The sequence below is a fragment of the Bombus terrestris genome, chromosome 4 (genome assembly GCF_910591885.1).
Source record: "Bombus terrestris chromosome 4, iyBomTerr1.2, whole genome shotgun sequence".
In the NCBI taxonomy this organism is placed as follows: domain Eukaryota; kingdom Metazoa; phylum Arthropoda; class Insecta; order Hymenoptera; family Apidae; genus Bombus; species Bombus terrestris.
In genome coordinates this window covers 9,840,411-9,862,869 of record NC_063272.1, presented here as the reverse complement: position 1 = coordinate 9,862,869, position 22,459 = coordinate 9,840,411, and the positions used below count along the sequence as shown (strand labels likewise).

Sequence of the window (22,459 nt, the reverse complement as noted above, 5' to 3'; positions counted from 1 at the left end):
ATACTGCAAACGGAACTGTTCGGCTGCTCGACTCGTAAAGAATATCGAGATTGTTTTTCGTGGAACAGGGTCAAGGCTTTTTCTAATGCATTTGATGAATTTTTGTGTCAAAGAATCTTAATTAGCTAGTGTGAATGGTTAGGTAAGTTCTGAAAGACGTAGAATGGTACATTTATCCGGGCACCGGATGATTCGATCGATTATAATATTTATGAAAAATGCGAAGATTGTTCTTCGTAATAAGAGGTTTGCGTTGCGATTCGTAGTTTTGATGGAATTTTTTGTAGAATTTGATCGCATGGGAATTATAGCTGTTTAAAGTATACGTTTTTGGAAGTTTCGAGATTCGCAGGAAATATGAAAGTTATTTTTGAAAGTAGAAGGAAATGTGAAAGTTATCTTGCGGATAGGAGGAAATGTGAAAGTTATTATTGGAAATATTTCAAGTTTTTGGAATAATTTTGACCAGTTTGTATGGAAGTTGATAAACTATAGAAAGTAATTTTCTATCAAAGTTTGTTGCACGCATGTAAGAATTATGTTCTTGGTAGCGTATGTAGAAACTGAAAGCGTTCGTATTTTGAATAATTTTTATCGTTTCTGTATCACAATTGATCGAATCGGTACAAGATATCGATTCGGTAGATTTAAACTGTAATCGTTTACTAGATATTCTGGAATCAGAAACTTTTGACTTTTGTGAAATTAAAATGTGTGAAAATCACGGTACAGTTAATCATCTTTGACTGTTACATATGTTTCAAAGAAATTCTCATCTATATTTCGAATAAGCGTATTAAGTAGCACAGTATACGGTTATAGCATGATAGTTTGCAGGCAAGTTTGGCATTAATTCACAGCGAATGTGTCGAGTGAGTAGGTTATATAGAAGAAAGTTCCGAATTTAATTTTGATAATCCATTGAGAAGATTAAAAGTTAGTTGCTTAATAGATTTTAATAATGTCGAAGCGCGTATAGTTGCAGCCAGCGAGCTATGGTTGATCAATATTATGAACATATATATGTTAAAACATTAATAAAATATATATATTACATTATGAAATTACTTTAATTATTTTATAATATACGACATTATTAAAATATATATATTGAATACAACCCTTAGAAATTATTTATTTGTTTAGTACAATAAGTGGGAAGCGTTGAATATAAATATTAATTAGACGTAATTGATGGTAAATATATCGTCGAATTAAAAAAATCACACTTATCATCAATTACGTCTAATTAGAATTCCTATTCAACGCTTGGGTGTATTTTTATATCTTTGTAACAAATAACGTTCACATTGTTCTACTAAAGTGACATCAAATATAAAATCAATGTTCTATGTATTAAATGTAAAAAAACAGATCTAATAAAATAGAATGTTGATGCAGTTACAGTTCAACAACATAGAACTACGAAAGTTAAAAATAAATGTTACCTACCTAAAATTACGTCGATACCTGTCTGTATTAATTCGAGAGCTTAAGATATGATTATAAGCTGGCTAACTGCAATGACAAGAGCGTGATCATCGCATCCATATTTCAGACTATTCTACATTCTACGAATCTCGTTAATTATGCGTGCGACCGATCCCAGGAGACTGAGCGACGCGGATGGCAAGAAACTAGTCGTTACGCGGCATGGCCGTAATACGGCGTTTCTTTGTCCTCTTCCACGTTCTTTCGCCACAGAGTTCCGTTCATCCGTGGTCTCCTTTTGTTGGACAGTCCCTTTTGTTCGATAGAAGCTGGATTCAAGCGGAATCCAGCAGAGGACCGCTGTGTGAATTTGTTATTACGTGAACGCGCTCCAGTTTCACCATGTTAATGCGTAATCGAGTCTTGTTGGCACGTTGCACTGGAAAAAATGAATGAGTTTGAACTAAAGATGAGCAGTGACGTTGTAAAATGCAAGCAATTGCCTTTTGGTGTCCCTTGGTTTCTTTAGAGATTCAGATTTCGCAAATATCCCGCGGTAATTGAAGAGATCGTAACAAAGGCGATCCTTGTTTATATTCGTCTTCATTCGGTAAAGCAAAAGAATTATTCTTTGAATTTGCCTTCGATACGTTTCAGTGGATTTTTAAACGAATCAAATAAAAAATCAAACAAATTTGTAGTTGAAATATTCATCGTATTACACAGCGCACGGTCCCTGTCGAACACTATCTGTTCGTGCTGTTCAAAAAGCCAAGGATTATGTATTATATGATTATGATATACTTATTCTACTAAACAAATAAATTATTTCTAAGGGTGTATGTATCTGTAACTATATCTAATTAAGTGACAAAATGGTAGACATGCTGACGAAAGTTTTTATAAAACTTTATATTTTCTACAATTCCGATTCCGATAAAGCTTCCGAGTATAGTTTCTGACTAGTACAATACCTTGTTATAAGCACAAAGTTGTACAATTTGACAATGTTCAATCGTTTCAAGCTTTATCGTGAAAAACGTGAAGATGAATACATTAAGTTTGCCAATTAATGACTGCTTGAGAAGTTGGACGAAAACACATATTTTTCAAAAATGAATAAATAGCGTGTAACCGGAAGAACGAAGATAAGAATAAAGAATCCTGAAACAATCTCGTCGCGAAATGTCGTTAGACATGCACAGTGGTATCTCAAAGCTATTATCATCGACTCTCTGCGATAATGTACTTTCTACAGAACCTCAGAATTCAAAGAAACTTGTTCTTAACATCGATGTTATCTGCAGGACGAGTTTGAGAATTTCATATATGCGCTTGAACGAGATACGTTCCAAAGGAAATTCCACGAATGACGGGCAGAACTTGACCAAGAGAGACCAAGAGAGAGACGCGAATGGATCACAGTATGAGGTATATATATTGCTGGTTCACTTACGCGTTCCTGCAAGTTGGATATCGAAGCAGACAGGACGATTTGAGGCTGACAAAGCCGGTTAAGCGGAAGTGGCAGTCGATCGGGTATACTGCTACTAAGTAAGTGCGAATTAACGTGCACAAGGGATCAACGTGGACGATGGAAAGGAAGAAGTGGATCGAACTGAGAAATTGTATTATTAGGATTTGGTCCTTTCTTACGTATCAAAGGAATGATTCTATCGTATAAATTTATGAACATTTGCAACTCTTCTTGAAAAAGATATTTGATTTTAAAGAAGAGAAGTGGTTTTTTTAAAGCAGAGTATTAATGCTGAAAAAGGTCGATCGTACAAAAAGTTATCAACATGCAAAGGGCTAAAATATTGTTTAGGATGATTTTCATTTAATCTTGCAATATTCGGATTTTTATCTTCCAGTCTTAATAAACAAAGAAACTCTGAACGTTCTAAGGAAATTATTATGGCGTGTGTCATGTGATTTTCGTATAGCTTTCTCAAACTTAATAAATTTCTCATATGTTGCAAAAACCGATTGGATTTGAAAATGAAGCACAGGAGGATTCGAATCTAAAAACGTAATTCGAAATTTTAGATATACAGTGGTTTTTGAATAAGAGCTCCTGGCGTTTGTGGATAGGATTCGTTCTTTGAAAAATCCGCGATAAAATTTAATGTTGAATCTCTGGGTCAAGGATAAGCCCGCGATACTTTTCTTAATGTAAACTACATTAAACCGGAGATATAGTTAAATCCATTTACCTTAATGGGAACATATACTTCTTCCACGCCCTGTGCATGCAATTTCTAATTATCTCTATCTCTATGATTAAGAATAACATTCAGAAGCTTCGTATAAAAGACCAGCGTAGATTTTTCCATGCTAACAAAGTGCAGATATCTCTTACGGGACTCGTTAGCCCGAAAACGTAACGCAAGTTTCCAACAAACTCGAACCTAAGCGAAGAGAATGAAAAGCCAATAGCTCGGAGTAAAAATCTCCGATGGGAAGTATACATAACCATTTCGAAAGGAAACTGCGAACTGCTCGAAATAAAATTTAATTTCCCGCGAAACCAACTGCAGCGTTGTTTTTCCGGGAGAAAAAAAAAACAATTTTGCCAGACTGTTTTACGATTCTCTATGACACGTTATTGGAATTTGTTAATTGATACGAGCGACAATCCCCCGTGGAAATCCCTCGTTATTACACTTATTTCGTCGGTAGTCTAAACAACATATGGAATCGACGTTGCATCAGGGATTCGGCATTTTTATAAGCCGATTGACCGATGATTAATATTCTGTCAGCCAACATTGCTAATTGGTTTTTCAACCAACATTAATGGAACACGAATATAATAAATCCGACAGGATTTTGCTGCTGACTACCTGTTAGCAAGGCTCGCGTCTTGCGTAACGAAAATCTAACCATTTCCACGAGAGAAACAGAGCGTTGAGATTCGAATCCTACGTTGAATTAAAATTTGTGGAATATTATATCGTTCCTTTGATTGTATAACTTGATCTGTTGATCGTAAAACGTTGTTAAACCTTGGGCGACAGGAAAATGCGAATGTTCTTAAATTGTAGAATTGAATAAAAATGTCTTTTCGTGAATAAATTAGCAAATAGAATTTCTGGAAAGAATATCTTACACGTTTTTAATATTATAAGAAGCGAATGTTGTGCTCGAGTTTCAATCATCAAATCACAAAATTAATAATATATAATAAACGTAATAATGATAAAATTAAATCTTCTTGTAAACTTTTGAGATGGTAGATCGAACGATGTGTTTTTGCAATTAGCAGCAATGACTATGGTATTTTGTATTCAAGTTAAAACAGTGAAAAACTCTCTTTATCGTGAAACTGTTAAGGAAACGCTTAAAATTTAAATTTTGTTTGTTCAGTTAATCGAATAATCGTTAGCTGGACGAGGAATTCTTTGAAAGAAAGCTAACACTCGACGTAACATGAATGATCATGAAGAAATCAGAAGAATGAATTAATTAGTTGAAGCCTTACTTATCTGTCTCCCCTGCAAATTAAGTTGATTTCATTGCTTGTTAGAGAGGAAACATGTGGAGGATAGATGTGCCTTTAATTAGAGAAACCGCATTGGAACAAACTTTCTGCTCCTCTTTTGTCTTTCTCTTCTTCGTTTTCCAATAGCAACGGGAAGCCATGAAAAGAAAATTTCGAGAGTTTCGTACAAATGCATAGCGTTCTCTCTTTCTCTACCTTTTGTACAATCTACTGGCGTCCTGTAGAACAAAGATTCGAGGAAATAAAAATTCTACAATTCTAAGAGAACGCAACATTCTTCTCTTTCCCGAGTTTCTCGTCAGCAACGAAAATCCTCGAAAGCAGAAATTCGACGCATTCCAAAGAAACTCGGTGTTTTCCTGTTTCCATCTTCCACGTCCAGGAGAGAAAAGAAGCAAAGAGCCAGAAAAGGACATTCTTCTCTTCCTCCGCCAAAGATTAACAAAACTAACGGATTCTACAGATTTCAAGGAAACGTAACATTCTTATTCTTCTTCTTTCGAGAAGCGATAAAAATCCACAAGAATTCCAGCGTGTTCCAAGAAGGTCCGGCGTTTCTCTGCTCTTCTTGCGCCAACGAAAAGACTAGCAAAACTTGAAATTCTACAAATTCGAAGAGAATTTTCTACTTCTTTTCGATAACAAAAATCCCCAAAAGCAGGAACTTGACGCGTCCCAAGCGTTTCTATTCTCCGCGAAAAATCCCAGAAACCAAAGATTCAATAATTTCCAAAAAAGCACAACATTATTCCTTTTTCTTCTCCCATTTTTCGATAGAGAAGAAAACAGACAGCGACGTCCCAACAGACACCGACGAAAGGAAAAGTTTCCTAACTACAGAATGCTTTTCTTTCCCTACTTTTTCGCATTTCGCGTGATTTGCCAAAGTAACTGCTAGGGGCCAGAAGGCTGTTCCGCTCGATAGTTTGTCGAGCAATTTCTTCTGGTCTTGGATATTGCGCAATGCTACACTGCCTATGCCCGAAAGGCCAGCCAATTTCGACGTAGCGGAAACGTTATGCTAATTGTGTCACCTGAATGAGACTGACTGAACTTTACAATATGCTGAAATTTACTGAATCGAACGAACTTGGTGATGGACTTTTCTCCTTTGTTTCTTCTTCTTCTTCCTTGGACTCGAAAACCCGAAAACTGCCTTTCCAGTTTCGCCCATCCTCTTCAGGAGACATCCTCCTGATTGAGAGTCTTCAAGGTTGTTGACTGGCCTGCTTTCCTAAAAGCAAGGACCAATTAGCACTACAGCGAGACTTCGTGACTTGCTCCCGGTAATTTGCCCTTTTCGGAGCGAGGGTGAAGTGATTCCAGGGATCATCAAAGATGGCCTCTCCGGGTACCGCGTGAAATTTCTTCCGAATCTCAACGATTGGTGGCTGTCGAGACGCTTGAGGCTCCTTAATTTCTGGCACGACTACGTGTGGCAAGAAACTAAGCGATCTTCTTACGCGTGAAGCGTCCTGTCATTCGATCGCCCGGAGACGCTAAACCAGCGCTTCTTAAACTTTTTCCATTCGAGGTTCAATCTTGCTCGGGTAAATTTTACGCGATCTCAGTTATATAGAGAGAGAAATGTACGTAAAATAACAAATGAAAAAATATTTGATATAATATAATTATGATTGTATTATTTATTATCATTTAATATTAGGACAAACTCAAGACATATTGACGAAATAACGTGCTTGTTTATTTTTGCCTAAAGAATTAAACTTCAACTTAACAGAGCATCGTCAATCTACAGTATTCCGGGGTCACTCGATATTCTGAATCTACAGTCGCGATTAAGATAACGTCTGAATGACGAAGACGTCGTTTTGCAATTGATGTGTGGTGTGAAATGTCATGAGCCTGCCTAAGGTCATTTTAGAATTTTCCACAAGCTCTGCTCTAATTCCAAGCAAAATACCATTTGAACTATTTCTTAAAAAGCTGCTGTTTTACGCTTACGTCGATCGATAATTCAACGAAGTCTTTGTGATTCTTTAATGACATACGATTGAGACGTTTCATCTCACCGGTGCGTGGCAAATTGAAAAATTTTCACGACCCTATAATAAACGAGCGACAGTTGAAGAAGTCATCCTGTTCTATACTAAATAACGCAGCTGTGACACAAACGGCATTAGCGATGATCGCTAACAGTAAGAAAGAAGAAAGAAGATTAAAGATGGGGAAAGAGAAATCCTGCGGGAGCAACACGTGTGTGAAAGAATTAGACGTGTGTACGTGAGTGAGCCAGCATCCTACGACAAGGATGCGGTTTCCGGCGACGATCGACCCGGATTTCGAGGCACGCGAACAATGAACCCGCGGCGAACAACGAATCTGGGGCTGTGTCCAAGGCGCAAGATTCCTCTCTACCTCGTTTCGTCCCTAAGAAACTCAAATATTCCAAGTTCCATTGCGACTTGAACAACCGAATTCCTCTATATCAGACTATAGAAGATGTCGGTCGTCTGCTCCTTGCTCGTCCAGAGATCTTAATTGCGCGTGTAATAAGGCCCACATGACGCCTCAATATTCTCCACAGGGTTTCTATCGTCGAGAATATTGAACTTCTTTTTGTCTTCTTAAATCGAAGCTGTGAAACCTGTGCAAGTCTGAGGTTTATTAAGATTCGACGAAATAAGATTATATTGGAATACCGAAGTTTTGATAGAATCTAAGTATATTCAAGGCGTGTTCGGAAAGTATGTGAGCCGTAGATGTATCCTTTTACCTGAATTTGTTGTCGCGAAGAACAGGTTTCTACCATTTACGAGGAACCTTTAGGAGTTGACTGCGAAATTTTATGCATTTATGGGAAGCTCAACGTGGCAGAAGTTCGCAGAATGCACGCAATATAGAAAAATATATAAAATATGCAAAGTATGGTACATGTTATTATGATATTTGGAAACGAATTGCTGACTAAGGTCTGCTCTTTCAGCTACGTTCGTAAAGATATGAATTTACATAAATATATCCAGACTATTTGTGAGTGCCACTATCAAGTAGCATCATCGACTCATAGAGAATAGCATCGACCATCGTCGATTTTGCGTTCGTTGATGATTATACATGTATGGAGAATAGTTTAAAACCTTCGAGTAGCCGTGACATTTTTTCCAACTAAATTTCACGTGATAATAAAAAATTTACATACTGTCGAATTTACGTTGTACGTACTGCGCATTTAAATAAAAATGGAAACGAACCAGCTATTCGCGATTCTCACGTAAACTCGGAGACTACCCGAGTTTCAGTTCTAATTTGGGGCTTAAAGTAGTTGGTTCGACGATGAGGAGTAAAAAGGCGTAGAATTTGTGACTCCACACGCGAAACGTATGGAATAAATGGACAAAGTGGCGTGGTATAGGAGGTTTCAAAGGGGAAGCAGTGTTCTATATAGGTCGTTCGTTAAACGAAGTGGCTCGCTGCAAGGCTGCTCGTCTCGGCTGTGAAACGGTGCATAAAAATGCACTTACTTAGCCGCATAAATCGATCCGCTCCGGTATGTTTACACCGCTCCATAGCGGTATACATATAAACCCTCGTCCCTCTTCTATTCTTTTTCTCTCTTGTTCTCTCCATTTCTCGTTCAGCGACGATGGTAAGTAATGTCCCTGGAAAGAAAATACGATGTCGTGTACATGTATATGTATATGCACAATGTAGAGACTGGTAGGCGCGAAAGATTTTCTCTGCCACGAAGCTGGCTCTCTTGTAGTGTTTTAAATAATCATCTGGCTGTTTTCTAGTGAGTTGGTCGGCTTCCTGAGAGTCGTTGATGTATACCGTTCTCGCGTTGAATTTCATCCAGTTGCCTTTGTAGGATAGCTTTTACATGATGGAACATGTATGGAGTGTTTTCTAAGGAACCTGGTATCTTTAAGATATCCGGATTCGGTTTTATTGGGATATATTTTCTAGACCCTTTTGTTCAAGTTTTCGTAAAGATCCTTTCGGAAAAGTTCACGTTTGGCACGGTCTTTTATTTAGGATAGTTTTTTGAATTATGAAAAATATGTGAGAAGTCTTCTCTAAAATATAACTCTACGGGACTTACTTCTATTCCAAGTTTTCCACTCACTTCGCATCACGTTACTAAACAAATCTTCAGACTCTTCGTTTAAATTTCGAAGTTTCGAAATTTCAACAGAACCAACGCCTTATCTTGTAGTTTTTCAGGTACAGAAACCTGATAAAAAATAACGAGGAGATACTTGGAAAGTTCAATCGTTATTTTCACTCCTGACCAACTTTGCTTAATAATAATTAAACATCCTATTTATTTTGTTATTCGTCGTAATACATTCGCCCTCTTCTTCGCTGTGTAAAACATATTGAGAATTGTGAATCTGAGTCGTCGAAATAAATGTATGGGAATACTCACATTACACATAGAAATGATATTAAAATTGCATTCTTCTGTTTTACGAGACGCTGCGCACGCACATACTGCCATACACGCTCATACTCGTATATGTGTGTCACTACCACGCGGCTAATCCAGTGCAGCACACAAAATTACACGTATCTCAATAAAACGTAACTCTATTAATTGCCGCAAAATTCTAATCTTGGCACGCGCGATCTCGTAAAACGCGGCGCAAATATGTACCTAACCGAAAAAAAGGAGGGAAAAAGCACGAATGAAAGAAGCGACGAAGATAATATAAAACGTTGCAGGCGGTTTTTCATTCATCGAAACATCGTTGAGCCGAGTGTCCGAGAGATCGATAGCGTCTGACCGGCAAGCGAGTCATCGCTTTCGCCTTTTTTCTGCTTTATTATCATTAGGCCGGTTGCGAGCGTGCTTACAAATTGCACGGCTGAACTCGTTAATCACCCGACATGCGAATAATTGATACGAATGGCCAGCTTTAAACGACTGACTGTGCGGCCAGCCTTTAAACGAGGACGGATTAAAACGCGAGAAAAAGGAGGGAAGATAAATTCTGTTGGTGGAGTTTTATCGCGGATCAACCTGCTGACAATTGTTTGCGCCACTTTCTTCAGTTTTTCCGAGATTTTACAAACGTCGATAAATGGCGCCATTGCTATTTTTCTTGGGCTTTTTGTTTTATTTTAGAGCAATGAATTTCCTATCGTCAAATTTTTACTGAATTTTCTTTACAAACTATAAATTCGTAAGAACGTATTTCAGAAGAAAGTGTCGCCAGAGGATAAAAATTGATTGCCTTTAGCGCACGTCTTGTAGTAATTCATGACATCATCTTGCGAAGCGAGCTCGCCATTAACGTATATTTTTATTAAAAATCGATTTAATGGAAAGACTGTGGACAGAACCGCTTAGTCTACAATTGATTGCATGCTATTTTATCAATTCGTCGATTTTATTTCCGAGTAAGAAGATTCTATAAGGAAAATAATTTCATTTCACCGATCATCCGTGACAAACTTGGAACGAAGTCGAAAAAATCACGTCTATGAAATCAGAAATTCCACGAATCACAACAGCATCCCAATTCATTCTTCCACTTCATCGTAATCGCGAACCTTCGAACGAGAACATTCCACTCGAGTCTCGTTAAACCGTAGTCGCTTCGAGGCAAGAATCAACGAAGACCTAATTAATTTACTCTGTGCAAAGAAATTACGGTCCCCTACCGAATTCTTCGGCCGAAATTTCCATTTCACCGACTCGACGTTAAGACTCCTCCTCCTAAGTTCCTCCCCGTTCTACCTTCGCCTAACGACGAAGAATTCATTTTCCAGGAACAAGCGTCGCGCCAGACCATAATCAGACCTAGTCCGCACTTATCCTGGCAATAATTGCGATTCATCAATGATCGAAACAAAGCGCTTGGTTGATGTTTATCCTACAATATATATTTATTTCACCAATTTTCTCTATATTTGAAATTTATGTGAAATAAATATATGTGAAATTTATGAAATTAGGTAAAAATCTATGAAATTTCGTGAAGACCCTAACGCTGTAATATCTAATACCTGGAACGTGATAGTCGATATTTCTGATGGAAACATTGTTCAACCAAAACCAGATTTAACAAAATGAATGTGACTTCAATATTAAAAAATTTATGATTCACCGCCAGAAACAAAAATAAATGACAAGTAGCGATTTTTGTTACTTACGAGCGAAACGCGAAAAAGAACTGGAAACAACATTGAGCAACAACCAGCAACTTTTTCAAGAAATATTACAGATTATAAGAAAATACGTTAACGAGAATCTATTCGTTGTTGGTTCAGCGAAGACGCAGCTTCACGACATCTGTCTCTTTATCCCATGATGTCTCTGTTTCGTTCATGTGCTTCTAGCGTTGGAACGCGTTTGTGCGAACGAATTCCGGACACGTAGCAGCGTAATGGTGCAACGCAATGCTCTAAACATCCAGGTCACGATAGCGCAGTTAACCTGTATATCCGTTGAGTCCATTTCGCGATACGTTCACGCTGGAATCGTCGTTGTTCGCGTTGTATCGCTTTAACCAGGAAACTGACTCTGTCGAGCAGAACGTGTGTTGAAATGAAAAGACATTAATTTTTCGAAAGCTAGGAAAAAGAATTTTCACCATTGAAAATTGAAATTAGAAATTAGCGGTATTTCAATAGACTGTGACTGATGATATACAAAGAGATTAGTTCCTTTTTTTTAAATTAACAGAAAGAAAATCAATTATTGTTGAATCGCTGTTAGAAACGTTTTGTATAAATTGAAGAAACTGGTGTGTCAAAGTCCAAGTAGTTGAAAAGCAATTGAAAATCAATCGCAATGGAAACCATTTTTTCAAACTGTACTATAAATTCGTAGGCAATTAATATTCATAGTTACAATTTACACTTTCGAATATGAGATCTAATGGTAGCTAGCATTTCTCAGGTTTAAAGCAAGTATAATTAAAAAGAACGGTATTTAACTACCCCTCCATATACATAGCGTATAATTCGAACGTATATCCTATTCATAAATCGTTTCATTCACATCACGTGTGCGGGATAAATCGGCGAAATAAAAGCACACAAGCTTATAGAGAACTCGTAGAGCTTAAGAGTCGCTTCGATCACTCAATGGCCTGGTTTATGGATATCGGTGCGGCGATATAATCCAGATGCAAATTATCGTCTTCCAGCTTCGGTCCACGGCGCACTTAATCAGCCTCGAGCACGATAGCATCGTGAAGAGCCACTCTGCCCTCCCCTCCGCCCTATTAGCCCCGCCAAGAGAAATTCCCAGGGTGACTGTCACAATTAGCTTAAGCAACTTCTAAGCACAATGACCGTTGCTCGAAGAGTTTCTCGTACGTCCTCTCGCATTTCCCTCACGTATCACTGCACCCCTTTTCTCTTCATCTCCCGTCTCTGATCCGCGTTCCGGAAACGGATGTTACTCGCGGTGAAACGTAAAACCCAGCTACTCGAGATATTTTGCTGCTCTGGGGTACGAGAGACAATTTTTAATCCTCTTACGTTGCGTCGAGTGTACGACTGAAAAGTATAAATAAAAAAAAATGTGAAAAATATATGACGTTGACAAGACTAATGAAACGATGGATTAATTAAATCGATGGATTATCAGGAAAAATGTCGTCACGGGCTTATTAAGAAGAAAACAACTTCCGTTTCCTGGACAGGTTTTTGATACGGCAAACTTCAAGCGAGCTACTGGAAGCTGTCAATACCTGAAAAGGGGTAACGAAATGAAATTAAGAGACACGACTTCCGTGACGTTTCAGTTTCAGTAGGTTTAGGGTGAAACGAGTAATCGAAGATCGAACGCTTTTCCATTGAACACGGATAAATTTGAAAAGGAATGACAACATTCACGCACCTGTAAGCTTCGCGACAATTATAATTACAATTACAGCTTGAGTTAGAAAGGAAAAACGCGATGTAAAATCGTTGCAAACTTTGACTAATCTTTTTTTATATAGACAGTAGTTAGAATAGAATTGGTAGTAATAATCGTTACAAATTGTTTATTACAATATTTTCTTTCTTATACGTATTTTGTAGCTTTTCTATTAATTTTTGTTCAACGTGATAGTAGAATTTCCACTGCTATCAGTCGTAGATACACTCAGTATGAAATATAATTAAATTACCTATGAAAATAGAAAAATCTGTCCTTTTGTGGACAGATTTCTTATATTATGTTATATTAATTTAAAACAAGAACAAATAAAGTGGAAGGAATATTACGATAATTTTGCGATGGTGATTGAGAGGGTGGTTCTTTAGCCTAGTTTCCAAATTCCCAGAGAGAACTCATCGGTTGTCTCGTGACGATCGACGAAATCGAAACTTACTCGTTCAAACTAGCCTTTCAATTCTGTCTGTCGATAGGAGTAAATTTTATCAAGAAAGTTAACAGTTCGATATAGCGATTCTCGACCTGAGGGTAGTTGGAGAGGCGCGCGTGTCAAACGTTTCTCCTCGAACGTGCAACTACCTTCAAATTTCATACGTATACCTGTGAATAACATCGTTTGCTCTAGCGAAACATGCAACGCTGCTCTAGCTGCGCTACAATGTGGAAGCATACTTTGGTGAATTAAAAAAAAAAAAAAAAATAAAAAAGACAAGAATTTTAAATTAATTTTCCACTCTATAATTGATGTACATGTACACATTTTTGGGATCAATCGATCAAGAACGTCTTAAAATATTATGTCAGCCAGGTGGAAAATCATATTTTCGAGAAAATTGCGTTTAGACACGTCTGCGTGTGATCTTCGTTTTCGCCACACACGCGTTTCAGAAGAGTGGAAAGAAAATTCTATTTCAGGTATTTATAGAGGCTTGAATAATTCAGGAGGACGTGTCCAAGGGGAAACACCGTGAAAATTGCAGCTTGTGATTTATGTTTCGCTTGGTCATGGAAGATGGTCTTTTGAGGGATAAGAAGCGGCTAGGTTTGATAGTAAAATGCAACTTAGATTGGTAAAACGCGATAGCGCGAACGTTAAATGTTATTTGGTTGGAATTTTAGATGAGATTCAAAGAATTGTAAAGTTACGCTGAGAAAGAGTGAAATATGAATTTGGAAATGGGATTTGAAAATTTTATGGACACGAGGTCAGTTAAATTTCGATGAAATAGCATTGTTAGCACCTTCCTCTTTCTTTTTTTTTTTTTTTCTGAAAGAGTAAGGCAATGAAAAAATAGATCTTGAACATGTATGTATGCTTATGTTTTACTCTTTCTTTACGCATTCTATCAGTCATTCCACTATTTCTATTACCTTTCAAATGTTTCTAATACACCGAAAGATCTCTAAATACAATCTTTACAACACTTTTTTCAAAGATGAGGAATCTCTCAAAGATCATACTAAAGGATTCTCACGCGATTTCTCGCACAAAGTACTTCCGACCAAATACGTATATTTCTCCAACGAAACGTCTCTAGTTATCCTTACACATAAATAAATAATAAATAAATTTCCGTACAATATAAAAAAGAACGACAAGATGAAAAATAACTGTCTAATAGCGGAAGCTTGCAGCGCATTATAATTTACAATTTCTACAACGAATTTCTCAAAAACAAAGAAAGTCTCAGACATCGTGCTGAGGGATTCTCACGCGATTCCTCGCGCTAAGTGTTTCTCAGCAAATACCTACTTCTCTGATAAAACACCTGCAATTATCAGGAAACAGAGTAAAAAAGAACGACAAGATGAAAAACAAGTATTTAGTAGCGGAAACTTGTAACGTATTCTCACCCATAATTTGTACAACGAAGGGACGAAGAAACTTTCAGATATCACGCCAAAGGATTCTTACATAAATCCTCGCACAAAGTGCCTCTGACCGTAAATAAATAAATAAATCAATAAAATACCGCCGATTATCACGAAACAACACGAGGAAGGAACGAAAGAAACAAATATCCGAGGAATAAATATCCAGTAGCGGAAACTCGGCGTCGATCTAGCAAAGCCGAGATTCGCGTGCGTGCACGCGTGCTTTCGTGACTAACGCACAAGTGAGACACCGTATCGCACGCGATCGCTCGCACGTGAGTGCGTCTTAATTAAAACGGGGTCACGAGCCAACCGGAGTAACGAACCTCCGACAAGTTAAGGGGGTTCCATTATGCTCTCAGCCTTCTCCGTCTCTATTTTCTCTCTCTCTCTTTTTCTTTTTTTTTTTCTCGTTGGAGTGCTGATTGCGACAACTTGCTTTCGAACGTAACGAGATACCGATCTCTCTCGGTATTTGCAACACCTCTCTCTACGTTCCTTTTATTAGTTTTTCGCTTATAGAGAAGCTACCTCGTGAAGAACTGAAAATAATCAACGCGAACACTTTGGGCTGTGAGAAAATTGACGACGACGAATTGACGATGAATCGCCTTAGATTTGCAGATCGCAAATCAGATTACGAAGTTGTTCGAACGATGGAAAATGAACCTTCTGTCGAGCGTTTAACGCGCGTACTGCGATAATTAGGCCGCCAAGTTTCATGCAGATTTTGAGGAAATGAGACCTATAACATTTATTTCTTTCGACTAAGTATTATGATATCCGTTATTTTATGAATTTTATATATTTTTGCAATTTTAAATTCATCGTAGATGCATAAATATTCGTGTCATTTTGCTTTTTTTACATATTATCCGTTTATTTGAATAATAAATACAATTGAGATGTCTAGGAAAGATAGAGTTAACCGATTTAGTTTCTAGGAACATCAAATATTCTCAATGCATCTTACGTTTATTATTCTCTGGCCATTAAAAGGATTCTTCATTTCCATTCAACGAATTCTAAATCTTCGGAAATCCATTGAATCGAAGGTATTCTATAACGGAATCGAAAGATAGAACCAGTTATTGGCATTAGAGAAGTAGAATATTTCACAGTTGCTCTTTCCGCTTTTCGTAAGAAATTACCCGGATCGCTTTTGCGTTCCTTTATAAGCGTGTAGGATCGTCTAGGGAACTGGTTGTAGTAAAATCAGACCAGACGAAGTTCTCAAATTGTCGTTCGAGGAAAGTTTGCACGTGAATTGCGCAGCTTTTTAGTCGTTTGAGAAACAACACGAAGAGTGACGTATGAATGTCAACGATAAATTCTTGTCGATAAACGTTGTGGCAAGGCGGGGAAGTTATTAGTATTCGCGACATCTTAAACGGCGGATCGCTTTCCACTGGTAACATATTGCTTAGAAAGTTGTGAATGTGGCCCGCTTTTCTGCCAGGGTGTCGCGCGAGTTTACTGCATCATCGTACACATAAATCTTCCCCGTGTCTCGGTCGTATTAAAATCACTATTTCCTCTGACGATAAACAGTATTCCTCGTTGAAGTATAAAACACTCGAAGTTATAAGTTTTATAAAAGTTGTTCACACGAACTGTCTCGGTTTTCAAATTTATGTCGAAGAGAAGATTGCGACCAGCCTTTTTACCATAACGTAAAAATTGAGTCTGACGTCTAATGCGTAACGCGACGGTTATTAACCATTTTGCAAATATATACCTGCAAAATTGAAATATCATAGATTGGAATGTCTACTGTGTAAATAAGAGTTAAACGATACGCGTGTTGTTGGTTAAAAGCCATTGTCGTAACGCATCGTTGTCTGTATTTCCTTTAAGATAATTCTTGGCGAAATGTTAGCCAAACTGGAATTTCTTAATAAATGTTAATAGACGTAAGGGTGATACGATATCATGGAAATAATAATTTTGATTTATTTATTTTGTGTTTATTTCGAAAGGTTAAATGTTAATATAGATAATTGGAATATCCAATGCAAGCATCCTTTTTTATTAGTATTTAAGAAAAAATTATGCAGACGATTTCATAGAAATTAATGAATTCTCTTTATGACATTTCGATGTAATTTTGTGACAATTTTGGTACGGTTCTTAAATATAGCTTTCCTGTATCAGAAAATAGGTAAAAACTCTCTCTTTTGTGTTAAAATGCATCAAGTTTTGTTAACAAATTCTCGATAACTGTGTGATAAATAAAGATAATGGTCTTGAATTTTGAAGTTCACCTGAGGAATATCTTAAAATATCATCCTTCTAATAAAAAAAAAAAAAAAGAAGAAGAGAAAAGGAAGCCAGTTCTTAAATCCAAAAATCTTCCCACTATTAACAAGACATTCATAAATATATTAAAAGAAAAAGATGCAATAACCACGAAAAATTACACAAGTATCATGAAACGTTAATCTCGTTTCTTTCTAACCAATTTCTAGCAAACTGCGTTCCTCTCCAAAGCCCTTAAGATACCACAAACCATCCCTCACGGATTACTTCAACAGCTTTTCCCCATTTCGAGTGTGGTAAAGCGGTTGAGTAGTATAGGCGCGTGTGTGGTCAGACATTGAACACAGACCCTTCGAAGGCGGCCTAATAAAAGCCGAAGGAAAGTTGCCACTTGTTGCTGAATTACGCAGTAGAGAACTATACGGCAGCAATGCTTAAGCCAACCAATATCGTCTCGGTATATCCTGGGAAACGAAATGGCCGCGTCGAGTTCGCATAAATCGCACAGAAGGGAAACAGAACTCGAGGCCCGTGTAATCTTGACGCTTTTAACATTGAACACACACGCCGTAGTGCGTGTCTGTCCCTTCCGTTTCCGCCACGTTCTGGTAACAAGGCGAGATTTATCGCTGGACGATATCCATTATACGTTTGAACGCACACGTTTGTTATACGTGTGTTGTAATGTTATAGCATTTTCATTTTTAGTGGATAGAACGCAAGTTAGTTGACTGAGGCGCGATTCCCAATCATATTTTGACCTAATTCTGCTGTCTTCGTTATTTCTCAGATATCTTTTCTCTTTTTCTTTTTGAATATTTTATTCGTACGAAACGTGGAATATATAAAAGATAGTAAAATTATATTGAATACTAAAATCACATATTTTAAAAACTATCTATATCTTAATAATCTCTGTTGAAATAGAGCATTCATTTCGAGAACAACTTTGCAAAACGACTGTTAAACTTCGTACTATTATATTGGTAGAAACAAATTTGCAGAAATAAAATATCCGAATGAATAATTTTATGTATCAAAAAAGTAGAAATCTTCTATGATTTAAAATATCATAAATCATAAGATTACAGGGTACAGCTTCGCACATCAAATACCCCAATCACGACCCTCTTTCAATTGTACATATTTCAGAAATAAGATATCTATAATTCGTTCTTAACCCCAAACACATTCGCAGACCAGAGATCCAAGAATCAAAATTACTACTGTACTCATCGTACAAAAAGCCAACGATACTGAAAGAGAGAGAGATCGCCAACTTTTTAGTCCCGATTTTCCTCGACGATATTCTCTGCGGATTATCTCTATATACAGTGGAAAACGCAACAGCAGTCCGCTCTGAGCTTATGCAAGGAGAGATCAAAGCGGTTTTCCCAAAGCTTGATCGTATGGATTTACGCTTCGTTAGTTGCCGCGGCCGCGCCTTTGGCCTTATTATCGCTATAGTAAGCGGTCCACCGGGACGACCGACGACCGATGGAAATTGCTCGCGAAACCGCTCGGGATTATGGTAATCGCGCGATGCTCCCTACGTACTCTCGTTAATTTACCTCGCTCCTCTTTTTTCTCCCATCACCTCGATAAGGCTTCTCTCTGAATCTACTTCGATTTCCATTGTAATTCCTTGCGCGCTTATCACGCGAAAACGCTTTGAATACGAAGGTACGCAATCTTTATCGAAGAATTTTGTTATTAATGTATCTGTTGGGAAAATCGAACTTTGCTTGATTAATGGGGAGTTACGGTTTAATTAATCATCTTGGGTGTTATCTTATGGCAATTTAAGGTAGATTTGTTATGATGCTAAGGATTTCGAGATTTAGAGTTGGACAAATCGGTACACTGCATAGACGAAATTTTAAAAATGTTTAACTATTATTCGACACAGTCCACTTACACGAACATCTAACAGTAAGACACGCGTTGTGTGACACACTCTCACATTTCGCAGTCGATACAAGTTTACATATTATTATGTATTTTACAGCAAATGTGGAATCCTCTTGTACGAACATGAACTTTTATTAACTGAATGAAAATTTATAGGTGGTAGAAAAAAATATGTGGATTTCTATTATATGAACGACCTGATTATATGAACTAACTTGTCCATACACATAAACGGAGTTCTATCGTATGTCACTTAAATCAATCGTTCAAATCAGAAGCTACTTCTAGTTTCTGTTTCATATGAAATCTTATAAGGCGATATTCTATACATTGTTTGCAATTATACATATGCTCATGCTTTTACCCTTTTTTGAATCCTCGAAACTACTGCGCTGTAGAGACAGCATTATGTACCTATATTACAGGAAACAAAGAAGCTCGATTTTTAAGAACTACATTTAATTTTATAACATTTAATTTGACACTGTAAAATCATATATTTATTGTACTATTATATTGTCATTAGACACCCTATTTATAGTAGGCTATTGTTATTTCCATGTTTATTAGACTAACGTTAGAAACTCCTACTAAATAAGACTTTGGTCTTTTCTAAAAAAAAAGAAAACTACAAAAAATGGATAAAAATTAGATGGCTAGAAACATGTACATGCATATAATACATAAATATTTCCATTTTATAATCATATCAGAATAGAATTATACTCTCCAAAATATCTACCTGTAAATATCTAAAAGACGGAAATTTTATGTTTTTTCTTCGAAGCCACCACAACCTTTTCTTGAAAATTCCACTTGGAAAACATTATCCTCCGCTGCTACCGCATAATATTTCCACTCTTACCTTCCGTAGAATACGCATTAGAACTCAATTCCTCGACCTGCGCTCCGGATTTCCTCATTCTTCCAAGTGAAACAGATAGAAATCCCAGCTTTACAGAAGCATATTTCGCCGAGTCACGTCTCCGCACTTCATCCCCCAAGAAAACCAAGACCTCATCCGTGATTGTGGATCAAAGAACCGTGGTAAAAATTCCTGTTCAGGCCCCGTGTTGGCCAGCTTACCCTCAAATCCATGGCGTATACGTGGCAAATGTTTCCTTTTGAACGAGTTGTAAACGTCGGTAAATAACTTGCCTCCAGTTACGTACGTCTCCGTGTGTATGGAGTTTGCCAAGTAACATCGGTTGGAAAGTTTCCCCAGCGCTGTGTGCCTCTCTCTCTCTCTCTCTCCTCCTCCTCCTCCTCCTCCTCCTCCTCAACCATCGTAATTTCACTGTGGAAACATTCGCAAACAAGTTTACCTAATCTCCGAAGTAAATTCGTGTACGCGTGTTTGACGTTGCTCGGGCATTAATCGTGCTCGATTAATCGCGCTAGGTAATTTCGCGAATCGACCTTGAATTTCCCAAGAGAGAGAAAGAGAGAGAGAGAGAGGGAGAGAATCGCGTTGGTTCTTCCGGACAATTCGTTTGCCATTTCGGTTCCGAGCTGTTCAGACGATCATTCTAATTTAGCTTCTGCTGCAGAGAGCTGTTTCTTGAAATTAATTGTGTTTCGACGAAGATAAAGGTTGAGGTTTTCTGGTTAGAGCGGCGATGAGAGAGCGGTAGAATTATTGAGATCTCGGAAGGTGGCTATATTTTTGGAAACACTGAAATGGTTTTTAAATATATTGCCAAGCACAGTAATAAAATTCGAACACGATATCAAAGTTTGGTTAAAGTTAATTGTATTTGGAAGATAAAGGACATTTACATTTAGTCAATGAGCAGAAGTTCATTTAATTAAACCTTAAGTTATTTCTATAAACGGAGTACAGATAAATGCAGTGCGGATAAATGAAGATTTGCCGTATAAATAAATTATGCAGATATTTTCAATACATATTTGATATTCATACTGTCTCTGCATTTTAATCTCAAGTCTCTCTTTGCGCTCTCTGATGTTCGAAACTTGTCAGTTACTTGCTATAAATACGTAAAAGGCTCGCTAAAATATTTATAGCGAATTCCTGTACCTATAAAATTAATTAAAAGAAAGTCGAACGATCTCATCATTTTTCGAATGCTCTCCCAGAGATAACGAGCAGGGACGTTTGATCGATCAAAATAGTGTGATGAAAATTCATTCAATATAGGTCATTTCCTGAATTACTATATTTTACTTGATTTCGTAGAAGGCGTAGAAAATCGAGAGAAGATAGAATAGCGAAAAACGAAATTAGGTCGTTAAAAAATATAAATTTGAATTGGTTGACGATATCATAATAAACTGGCAATTAATTAGCCCGAAGAAAATATCTATTTTACGTAATTGTTTAAATTGGTATTCTTTAGTTTCTTTTTAACCCAGCTCGATAATAAAAGAGAAACATTTTAAATAATAAATGAAAATTATGTTACAAACTCGGTTGATCTCTGGATACTCTTTACTAATAATAAGAAAACGGTCTGAATAATTTCTTTTTCCTTCTGCTTCAGTGTGCGGTGACATTCACGGACAGTTCTATGACCTGATGAAGTTGTTCGAGGTGGGCGGACCACCCTCCACGACGAAGTATCTCTTCCTCGGCGATTATGTAGACAGGGGTTATTTCAGTATCGAGGTAAGTTTGAAAATTCATTACGATACTCTTGTTCGCTCGAACTTCGCACAAACACCTCCGTAGATCGCTATCGCGTTAAATAGAAATATTAACAAAAAAAAAAAAAAAATGGCATCACTGCTACCTGATAATATCAATTTACGCGATTAAAACTTCTTATTCGAGGTAAAATAATAATTTTAATAATGATACAAACGATTGGATACAATATTTATTCATTACGTGAGACTGTTCTTTTATTTCATTGAAAACTTTCATTTTATACAATAAAACAGGAATTATTATTTTATCCTCCGCTCCAATTGAAATTTTAAATTGTATCGGATGAATTCCGTGTCCTTGAGGTTTTCGAACGCTTCCATAAATGTAACAAATAGCGTAGAATCTTTTCCCTTGGATTATTTTCTGCGCAAGAAAAATAATAATTTACTTTAATAATTTTTCTTAGAGGTAGGCAGAGAGAGAGAAAGATTTCTTCTTTCAATATCAAGAAAAATAATTATTTGGATAACTCCTCCTGGTATTATCATTCTGTGATCGTTTAATTTTATCACAATTTTCAAAAGTACGTTTCTCTAACAAAATTTCGAGAAAAATGTTCTTCAAAAATTTCATTCCACCCTATATAATATCAATGATTATTTTACTATCTAATTTCGTTCTATTATCGTACCAATTGAAATTTAGCACGATATCGAGCAGATTCCAAGTTCTTGAAGGTCTTCCTATTACGATAGAACACGGAACGCGTGCAGACTCGCATTCACGAGGCACGTAGACCGGAAGCAGAGAGTTTCTCTGCTCCTTCCCTCGATTATCGGACTTTCTAATTAGCGATCCGCTCGGTTAATTACCAATTAATATGCTCTTCGTTTGTCCTGGAATGTGGTTAACCATCGAGAATACGAAGTTCAGGCCATTCTCATTTGAAATTCCCGCGCTCGTTCGGAACTTGCACGGATTTATTCCCCTTTAGGAACTACGAGAC

General features: G+C 37.1%; 1 protein-coding gene across 7 annotated transcripts in view; it reads left to right on the top strand.

Annotated features, from left to right (window-relative positions):
• Window positions 1-22,459, top strand: part of LOC100650999 — a 156,606-nt gene that overhangs the window by 41,576 nt on the left and 92,571 nt on the right. For all 7 annotated transcript variants that reach the window (XM_048405137.1, XM_048405143.1, XM_048405141.1 and 4 more), the window contains exon 3: window positions 21,347-21,471. In XM_048405137.1, coding sequence (XP_048261094.1) covers window positions 21,347-21,471 — 125 coding nt within the window. The remainder of the gene's footprint in view (window positions 1-21,346; window positions 21,472-22,459) is intronic.